At 52.9% G+C, this 10,578-nt stretch overlaps 1 protein-coding gene across 2 annotated transcripts in view; it reads right to left on the bottom strand.

Annotated features, from left to right (window-relative positions):
• The window catches only part of ISX (intestine specific homeobox), a 21,250-nt gene extending 10,901 nt beyond the window's left edge, over window positions 1–10,349 (bottom strand). For both annotated transcript variants that reach the window (XM_042993136.1, XM_042993135.1), the window contains exon 1: window positions 9,462–10,349. In XM_042993136.1, coding sequence (XP_042849070.1) covers window positions 9,462–9,654 — 193 coding nt within the window. In that variant the 5' untranslated portion in view covers window positions 9,655–10,349. The remainder of the gene's footprint in view (window positions 1–9,461) is intronic.
• Window positions 10,350–10,578: the final 229 nt, after the last annotated feature.

Raw genomic sequence — 10,578 nt, 5'->3', positions numbered from 1 at the left:
GGAGCTCTCTTGCGAGCTGGAAACCCATCGTGGACATGACGGGAGGGGTGCAGGGCAGACCTGGGCTGGTCTTTTCTGTCCAGTCTGGTCGTGGACTTCCTATAGTTCCCTTGTGCCCACAGCATATAAGGCAAACTCCTTGGCACGGCATTCAAGGCTCTTCACGTTCTCCCTTTCCAGAATCATCTGCTTTCTCCCCAATCCCTATTTCCATGATTTCACTCCCACCTGATCATTTCTAGACTCCACACACTGGCCGTGCCCTTTTAGTCTCCAGGTGCTTCGTCTCACTGCTCTCTCTGCCTGGAATGCCGGTCTTCTTCGTTTGCCTAGTGAACTCCTACTCATCCGTCAAAGCGCGAATCAATCAAATATTTCCTTTTCTCCAAGGTCTGTTGTGAATCTCTGTAGAAACACAACAGCTCTTTTTCAAAAATAAAATGTAAGAGCACTTTTGGCTTGCACCATCCGCCTCCGTATTTGCAAGAACAAAAAATCTCTCTTAGTTTTTCTCTCTGTCATTGCATATCTATCAAAACATTAATGGTGGTTAATACTGGATGATGAGAGGGTAGAATTATAAGTACATTTTTTAACCTTCTTTTTTTCCTATAATATACATGGATTACTTGTATAAATAAACAACAGCACAGAAAATAAAGCCAGCGTGGGAAGAGATGAGAATAAAAAAAACCACTAAGGGAAACAATTTCGAGAAGACCACTGAAAAGCCCACCGGCAGAGGGTTTGCTGACCTGCCCCCAGGGATGACGGGGTTCATGCTCTCTCCCAGCAGAAGAGGATTGTTATTTTCCATGTGCACGGCCTCATTTTCATAATGTATCCTATGTACACACACACACACACACACACACACTCACTCCCCCCACTTTTTGTTTGTATATCTTTTTTCTTTTTCTAATAGCAGGTCTACCCTTTGTTTAAAGGGAATTGTACACACACACACACACACACACACACACTCACTCCCCCCACTTTTTGTTTGTATATCTTTTTTCTTTTTCTAATAGCAGGTGTGCCCTTTGTTTAAAGGGAATTGTATGTGGAGCCCCACAAAACAAATAATGGTGGAGCTCTCTTACTGACGTGCAGGGGGCCCTGGAGGGAAGCTTGCTCAGTCTCCCCTTCGTCCCCCGCAGCTCCGGCTGTGCATCCTTGTGGAAGCCTGCAGTTCCCCCAAACGCGGGTTTTAAAAATGCTGATGTGCATAAATAAAGGCCAAAGGTCTTGGCTTAGTGCACTTGACCTTCAGTCTCCTCATTTCACTCATCCCTTCCACTGCTCCGGGAGTTTTAGATGCCCAGCCACACTGGATTTCTTTGTTGCTCGAAAGGAATATGCCTTTTTATCCCTCAGGGCATCCCTGCACATGCTTCTGTGTGCCTGGTCCTCTCCCCTTCTCTGCCTGGCTCCACCTCAGAGGACACCTCCTCTCTGAAGCCTTCCTGGAGGGTCTCAAACACAGTTCATTATTCCCCTCCTCTGTGTTCTTGGAACACTTTGTCAGGTTCCCGTGCTCTATCTATGTTGTGACAACGTGAGTCTCGTGACCGCATGTGTAGGTCTGGTGAGGCCAAAACATGGGGCGTGGGGTGGGGTGGGCACAGAGAACTGGGACAGGGGCTGATTTCACTTATTTATTTTTAAAGTTTATTTGTTTTGAGAGAGAGAGAGAGAGAGAGAGAGAGCGCAGGGGAGAGGCAGAGAGCAAATCCCCAGCAGGGTCTGTACTGTCAGTGCATGGAGCCCGATGTGGGCCTGATGCAGGGCTCTGTCCCACCAACTGTGAGGTTACGACCTGAGCAGAGCCCAAGAGTCAGATGCTCAACCCACTGAGCCACCCAGGCTTTCCTGATTTCACGGGCTTTTAGAGTGTATGCATGTGTGTTCTCCTGTCCTGCCCCTATTCCTCTCCAGTCTACACTTGTGGGAACAGACACCACAGGGTATGAATCTGGAGGACGTTTCATGGTGTGACACAGGAAGTGTCACAGAACTGGTTCCTGGGCGATGGGGGAATCCATATATAGTTTCCTTCCTGCCTGGAATTGAGGAGGAAGTTACCCGTTCTCTTTGTGGCCAACCCAAGCGCAGGCATGCAGAGTGCTTAGATTAGAGGTATCCAAAGCCCTGTAAACAGGGGGAAGAGCTGTTTCTGGCCCCCAAATGGCTTAACAACTGCCAGGTTAACAGCTGGTTATGCAGAACACCTGGGGAAGTGAGCCTCATTAGGGACACACCTTTGATGAAACAACGGAAAACAAAGCAAACGCTTTGACATTTCCATATCTGGAGACTGAAGATACCAAAGAAGACTTAGAAGGACCCTGAAATCAGAAGCCATCATCCCAGCATGGAACAGTGTGAGAGAAGAAGAGGACCAGCACGAAGAAGACTCCCGGCGGGGCCCCCACACATCCCCCTCTGGCCGTGGTTGACGGGTTTGGGAGTGGGCATCTCACTCAGGCTTGGCCAACAGGTCCCTCCTCTGGGGCTCTTGGACTTGGGACTTTAGAGAGCTTGAGAGAAGTTCCTGGAGGGTGATGGAAACCTTGGTGTTATTGGGAGTCATCTGGAGGGAGGAAAGTTGAGCCGCATGCAGACAGAGGCAGCTGGAGAGACCTGATGGTGTTGATTCTGGCTCCCATTATGGCTGATGCCTGCTTATGATCCTGCCCTTCCCGTAGCTTGGTTTGAGAAGACTGCTTCATGTTCTCCAAGGCAACTCATTTCCTTTTCTGTTTCAGCTAACCTGAGATGGTCTTTGTCTGTTGGAACCCAAGAGTTCTCATGACTATTGGTCATTGCACCTTTTCCTAAGACCCTAGAATGCCTCTTCATTCTTTTTCGGATTCAAAGCAAAAATAAGAATCCCCACCATGCCCCGTATGGCCCGGTGCGGCTTGGCTCCTTTCTTGCTTTCAGACCTCATCTTGCCTCCCTTGAACAAGTCCCTGTCTTTGGTGTTTTCTCTGCATGGAGTTGGGGGGATCCACATTTCTCCCCACTCAGCCTTCGGACTGCAGCTCAACCATGATGTCCTCTGGAAGCCCTCGCTGGCAGACCAAACCTTTCTTGACATAGGCCCTCTACCATGTCACCTTCTCCCCGGCACTTGACCACAGTTGTCATTGAACTTTCACTTGTGATTATCGGATGGCTGTTTGTTGCCCCTGCTACACTAGATGTTATGTGAGGGCAGAGGCCGAGCTTAATGTTTTGTTCCCACATTGTCCCCACTCCCAGCTAAGGTAGGTGTGCAAATTCTTGGACGCTTCTCGCTTGGAATTCTTTCCTCCTTGAGTGTGGCCCAACTCAACGACTCACAGAGCCAATGGAATGCTGTGGGAATGCGGCTAGGAGGTTTCTCATGATGGGTCATAAAAGGATGCAGCTTCCACCTGACTCTCTCCCTTTTGGATTGCTCGCTCTGAGAGAAGCCACCGCCATCTTGTGAGGACATTCTAGTGGCACGCGGAGAGCCCTGCGTGGGGAGAAACTGAGGTCTCCTCCTCAGCCAGCTGAACTGTCACCAACTCACTAGCCACGGAGTGACTACCTTGGAAGCCAATCTTTTATTCTGATCCAGCCCTCAGGTGACTGCCCCACACAACATCTTAACTGCAGTCCCACGAAGGACCCAGAGCCAGAGTTACTCAGTGAAGTCACTCCCAAATTCCGGATCCACAGAATCTGAGTCAGACAATTCATGTTAATTGTTATTTGAAGCCACTGAGTTTTGGGATAATTCGTTTTGCCGCCATAGATATGCCTGCCACTCAGTCGATTTCGGTGGCTCTTTGTTGCGTGCCCGGATGAGGAATACAATGGATAAATCAAATTTAAATGACGACCAATGTTTTCTGTGCCCTCTGTCTCCTCTGATTTCTCCTGGCTCTGATAGTCTGGGCCCTATTATTATAGTAATGTTGTCAATGCCCTGCTTGTATCCCTCAGACCTTTCTGTGCTCCAGATCAATGCCCTACTGCCAGGATATGTATTTCTGAGCTAAAAAGCCCAGATAATTCTGAGGAGTATATTTGCTTCATTTCCTAAAGGATTTAAACTTCAGTTTCCCACAGTGGCCACTGGCTTAATCACACACCCTTTGATCACCGCCCTCCCTTCCTTGTGTTATTTCACTACCTCCATGCTGGTGTCTGTGCATGTCCCAAATAAACCACTTGTGCTCAAATCCTTTCCTTCCGGTCTGCTTTTTGGAGGGGGGGAGGCTCCAGAGAGACAATGCTTTTCTGTAAGCTGTGACCAAGCCTTGTTCTTCCTTGAACTCCCACAGGGTTTAAGATTCAGCCAGGTTCTTGATTCTAGAATCAGCCTCCAGGTGCCCTATGGGAATGTCTCCAGGGTCTTGTTAGGCTGTGGCTCTGGAGGCAGGGACTGAGAGGGGGGTTCCGGCAGAGAGAGACCAAAGCCACACTTATCCTGGGGACATCCAAGCTTTTAGCTCTGGGCTCCTGCCCCGCTGCTGTCCGCTCTGATGGGAGTCTCTAGGTCTACCTGTCTGGGAGCAGCTCATGATGAGCTGCGATGAGGCGATGAGACACCCGCAGGGCTGACCACAGTCCCAGCCAGGATTCCTAATTCCCAGGACCAGGGGCGGAGCACTGCCAGTTGCCTCGGGTTCCAGGCATTGGTGGGGGGAGATGCAGGGAGGGGTGGGGAGAGGGGGAAGAGGAGGGGGAGGAGGGAGACAGGGAAGAGAGAAGAGAGAGAGGAAAACCAGGGGCTCCTTCAGACTTTTGACCTCCAGCACTGTAAGAATCAGTTTCTGTTGTTTTAAGCCACTCATTTTATGGCAATTTGTTACAACAGGACCTGGCGAGGAAGAGGGCAGGGAGGGGAACAGAAAGAAGAGGAAAAGGAGGTAGACGCGGAGGAGGAGCTGTGGCTTCTGAAGGGCAAAGGTTTGGAGACATTTACATTTTTTTTTTACATTTATTTATTTTTGAGAGAGAGAGGGGTGGGGCAGATTGCAAGTGGGGAGGGGCAGAGAGAGAAGGAGACACAGAATCGGAAGCAGGCTCCAGGCTCCGAGCTGTCAGCACAGAGCCGATGCGGGGCTCGAACCCGTGAATTGTGAGATTGTCACCTGAGCCCGGAAGGAAGTCGGGAGTTGGGAGTTTAAGCCACCCAGGCTCCCCAAGGTTTGGAGACATTTAAAGGGCAGGAAAGATTATGTGCCTGGAGGGTAGAGGGCAGGGAGGGGAGTGGGGCTGAGCGGGTGGGGGAAGGGCAGGAGAGACTGAGCTTAGGCACCAGAGTCTGCAAAGGACTTTGAATGTCACAGACTGGGTCTGACAAACTATAGCCAATCTGGCCCTCCACCTGGCTTTATAAATAAAGCTGTGTGGGAACACCAACATACCCACTCATTCACACATTGTCTTCTATTTAGCTGTGAGGGCGGAGTCCAAGTGGCCCTTTGCTGACCGCTGCTCTAGGGTTCCCTCGCATCCCGAGGATTCCACCTGCCCCCGGCCAGATCCGCCACAGAAGCGCTGCCCCGAGGGAGTGTCACCAGGACTCTCCAGCTGCGGATCCTACCCCCGCTGCAGGGGCACGGTCATCAGAGCTGGCCTTGTTCACTCTCCAGTCCCCAGCCTGGCCCAGAGTAAGCACTCAGCAGTCGGCCACCAAGTGACTGGATGGGGACAAAGCTGTGTCCCCCTTCTCCCAGACGCCAGGCTGGAAGCCTGGCACTGGTTACCCACTGGGGTGGCCTCTTCCTTACCTTCTTTTTCCCTTTGCTCCGGGGCATCACAGTCTCCCTACAAAGGGTCATCAGTGGCATAGATGACCTCTCTCTTCCCTGAGTCTGAGCTTCTAGTACAAAGTGGTTTCCTGCTGCCTGGGCCCCTCTTGACTTTGGAGGGTCCTGGGCTTCAGGGGGCCAGTCTCTTTCCGGAGTGAGCAGGCAGCTGGGCTCAGCATTCTTTCAAGTAGGGAGACCCTCCGGGATATTTCCGTTGGCTTGAGACCGGGGAGGGTCTGAGCCCGAGTTTATGAGGGTCGCTGCCATGAGAGGAGCGGGAGGCAGAGCACTGGCCCCGGCCTGGATGTCTGAGCCGGCCCCGTGCTTGCACATAACATTGGCTTTGTAGCTTGAACAAGCCATTTTGCGTCCCTGGGCCTCAGCCTCCTCGAAGAGTGGTCCTTGGACCACCTACATCAGAGTCATTTGGGAGAGCTTGCTAGAATGAGGATTCCCGGGGCACCTGGGTGGCTCGGTCTGTTGAGTGTCCTACTCTTGATTTCAGCTCAGGTCACGATCTCACAGTTCGTGGGATCGGGTCCTGCGTCAGATTCTGCGCTGACAGCACAGAGCCTGCTTGGGATTCTCTCGCTCCTTTTTTCTCTGCCCCTCCCCCTCTGGCATGTGCACACACTGTCTCTCAAAAAAGTAAATAAACTTTAGAATGTAGATTCCTGTTCTGCCCCTCGCCCCGCCCCTCCGCCCTGTCTCTCAAAAAATAAATAAACATTAAAAAAAAAGGGCGGGGGTGGGGGGCGCCTGGGTGGCTCAGTCAGTTGAGCCTCCAACTTTGGCTCAGGTCACGATCTCATGGCTCACGAGTTCGAGCCCCATGTCGGGCTCTGCCCGGAGCCTGTTTCAGATTTAGTGTCTCTGTCTCTCTCTGCCCCTTCCCTACTCAGGCTCTGTCTCTCTCTCTCTCTCAAAAATAAAAAAGCATTAAAAAAAAAAGAATGCAGATTCCCGGGCACCACGCTAGACCCAGAGGCAGAGTCTGGGGATGTTGGGACTGTAGTGCTGCATGTTTCCAAGCTGTCTGGGTATTTGGGACAGAGAGGTCATGCTTGCCAGGCCACGTCCGTGAGTCACTCTGTGAACCCCTTTAAGTGTTAAGCTTATTTCTGTGTTTTTATTACTGGGGTGGGGGGCCGTGGATGCACCATCTCCGGTGCCTTCCATTATCTGAGGGCTCCCGCGTGCTGGAGGGAAAGCAGGACAGAGAGGCGGAGAGGCATTAGCAGCAGCGACAAGCACCCGGTGGGGACGGGGCCCTGTGAAGGCGGGAGAGGCGAAGGCTGCCGAGGCCATTTGCCCTCTTGCCCGCCCGGTTACCCTGCTCCCGCCTGGCATGGACACCCCCCACCCCCGCCACTCCCCTCTGCAGGGAGGAAGCTTCTGCCACGGAAAATGACCCCAGGTGACACCAGCGGGGCTTTCTAGTGACCAGTTTGTGGAGGCATCGGTCATCACACACGTCGGAGCTGGGAGGGATCTTAAGAACATTCTAATCCTGCTCTTCCACGTTACAGATGGGGAAATGGAGACTCAGGAAGGGGAACAGCTTGCCTGAGGTCCTCCTGTGAATTAGCACCAGCCGGGGGCTCGGAGGCCAGACTCCTGGAGTCCCAGCTCCCCATCCTCCTGGCCTAACCTCTCACACACTCCAGCTCGTTTGCAATTTCTCCAAGTTACTTTTGTAGTTTCTGACATGTTGGCATCCTGTCTGTATTCTTATTTGTCAAGCATTTTCCCAAATAGGCTTTTTGTTTTACCTACACAAATAAATCCATTTTAACAGGAAACCTCACAGCATGACCATAAATGGATGACCGGTATCCTGTGTTGTGAGTAGAAGGTGCACGTAGGAATCCTTACAGAACTCTTGACGTAAATAATCTCGGTCTGTGTAGTTCTCAAACTCATTTCCAAAACCACCAGAGGGACCTTCTCTAGTCTTTTGGAGATGCTCGATGCCAGTGTAGCGGGAGATGTATAGATTTAAGCCACGTTCAGGAATGATCTAGACTGGATGGTCTCAGGCCACCAGGGTGCAATTCTGTTGCTAACTAATCAGGTCACTTGTGCAGGTGACTTCTCTTCATCGTTCTATCATCTGTAAGGTGGGCCTCACAACTGTGGCAATTCCATGGGGGACAGGGAGGGGAGTGCCGTGAGGGCCATAGGGCACTACTCTTGTGACGACTGCTATCTTGGCAAACCCTTACTAGAGGGTCTGCTCTGGGTCCAACAGGATAGCTGACATGGGGCATGCCGGCATCTTCAAGGGGAGGTTTAGAAGGAGTGGGTCCCTTTTTGCCATCAGCCATTATCAGGCCAGGGGGAGGGAAGCTGCTCTGAGAGGGGGGACCTGGCCTCTCCTCCCTCTCTCCCCTCCCCCACTTATCTTTTCCTCTCATTAGGACAGAGAGGGCAGTGGTGGATTTTATGTGGCTGCAGCAAGCCAGACTTAGGTTAGACTCCCAGAACTGTTTCTAATGCTCATTGATTTCACTGGAAGATTTTAGTGAGCTTCCGGAAAGGAAGCTGGGGACTCTCTCCTATTGATTGACTCAGCCCGGGAAAACCCGCCAGCTTCCCCAGGGACGGGCAGCCCTCCAGGGTCTTCTCCTTGCCTGAGGTTGAGCACAAGCCCCTTTTGGGAGGCTGAACTTGGGTGAGACAGCAGGGCTCGGTGATGGTAGGAAAAGGCACTGTGGGCTCCTCTGAGCTGCCCTTTGGGCCTTTCCTTGGATTAAGAGGGTAGAAAGAGGAAAGAACTGGGAAGCTCGTGAGTGAGATACTCCAGTGTCACCAACTACCAGGCTCCAGCAGACCCTTGTGACATCCCTGGCTCCCTCTCTCTTCCCTCACTCAACCGGTTTCTGGAGGGTAAGGCTGAGGCCAGAGTGGAAGGGACTTTACTGAGGTCACGAAGCAGGGTAGGCTGGAGAGTGACCCGGAGCATTCCTGACCCCCAGCAGGTGCATGTGTCCACCTCAATGCCCTTCCTCAAACCGGCTCTCAAGAAGGGCTTTGAGATCTGCCCTGTCATTGTGGTTTGGGGGACATGCCCTGGGGTGGGCCGCTGACCTGGGACGGTGATCAGGATGGGCAGATCCCAGGCTAAGCTTCAGCCACGGAAAGACACATCGGCTGAACTCTGCTTACAAAGAACGTGTCAGACTGAGCAGGTGTTGGGGACAGCCATGACCGACCGGTTCCTGCTCTCAGATCTTCCGCTCACTGGCTGCGTAGCCTGGGGACAGACACCATCCACCTCTTCCCTTTCACAGGTGAGTTTCCTCACCTGTCAAGTGATGATAATCGTGCGTTTCTACTGAAACGAAAGAGGGGACTCTAGGGCAGCAGCCGCTGCAGCGGAAATGCTGTAGAGGTAAATGGGACCTGGCATTCTCAGCTGTGGCCTGCTTGCAGGAACAAGCCCCACGTCCCTGCATCCTGCAACGAATGGAGCCTTCCTTGGCGTCTGCATCTGGAAAACCTCAGTCCTGGCGAGGCAGAAGGGTATTTAAGGCCCAACATCTGACCTCTCTTGGAATTTTGGGGTCCTCTCTTCTATTGATACAGAGCAGCTTTTGCTCTGCCTTAGCCCTGCTGGCTCTTGGGGACCTGGGAATGGAAAAGAAATGACCAGAAGACACTTACCCTGGGGCTGGGCCTTCAGGGGCCCCTCCGGCCCGGAGCTTGGAGCTGCTGCGTGTCTGGTGCCCTGTCCACCTGCCCCTTCCGGCCTGACCACATGGCTTTTCTCTGTGGGCCTCTTTAAGATCTCCTCGATGGAGAAGGACAGCCCCAGCTTCTTTGGGGCCCCACAGCGCCCTGAGTTCTTCCTCTCCATACCCCGCAGAGGACAGGGCTAGCCTTGGCGCACTCTGTGAGAGGCAGAGGGACAGAAGGGGACCTTGTGTGCGTCCAGGGCGACAATGGTGGAGGGTGGCGTATTTCCTCCCCTGAAACTCCTGTAATAATCAAAAGGGCAAGCAGAGGTGGAGGACGGGGCTCCTCAGGTCAGATGATCCAAGCACGATTCTGTCTCCATGGGGACTTCCACGGGCTCCTTTCAAACACCCCTGGGATCAAGGAGGCAGGTCACATTGGGAGAGCTGGAACAGGCTGTACCCCATGCCCGTGGGCCCAGAGCTCCCGCAGGCTTGATGTCAAAGGAGTCACCATTGCCAGGCTGGGTTCAGTTGTACTGCAAAAGGTCTTCTCTGGGGTGGTCGCTTTCAAAATCCCCAGGCTGGGTCAGGGTCCCTGAGGTCCCCGTCAGTGGGGAGTAAGGCAAAAAGCTAGAAGGAAGGTGGAGCCAGCTCCCAACGACCCAGAGGCAATGTGTCCACCTTTGCCTTTTCTCTGGCTTCTGGCCCTTTCCTGCCGGCTCTGGGCAGCCTCTGGCAGGCTGGAGTGCCACCGTTGGGCCCCAGGTGGCCAACTCAGATCCAGGCCACCCTACAGCTTGAGAGGTATTCCCAGGAACCCTCTTGGACTTCAAGTTCTGCTGCTTCTGGACTCCAGAATAGGCTTTCTGGCACATCTGTGCTTCTGTCCGGCAGGTGGAGGCTTAGGAAGGGGATGTCTGGACCACCGCAGGCTGGCTCTCTGGGACGGATCTGGACTGAGTGCAGGGGTCTCTGGCCTTCCTTCCACTCCCTCCCTGGCCTCACTTTGCAAGCCTCTCCAGAGGCTCCTGGCCCAGGGTGCCTCTCCCTTCCTTTCGATGTCCTTTCTGCTTTTTCCTGACTTACATGCCCCTTCCCTGTCT

The sequence above is a fragment of the Panthera tigris genome, chromosome B4 (genome assembly GCF_018350195.1).
Source record: "Panthera tigris isolate Pti1 chromosome B4, P.tigris_Pti1_mat1.1, whole genome shotgun sequence".
Lineage (NCBI taxonomy): Eukaryota > Metazoa > Chordata > Mammalia > Carnivora > Felidae > Panthera > Panthera tigris.
The sequence above is the reverse complement of the archived record's forward strand: the minus strand, read 5'-3'. Positions and strand labels throughout refer to the sequence as shown.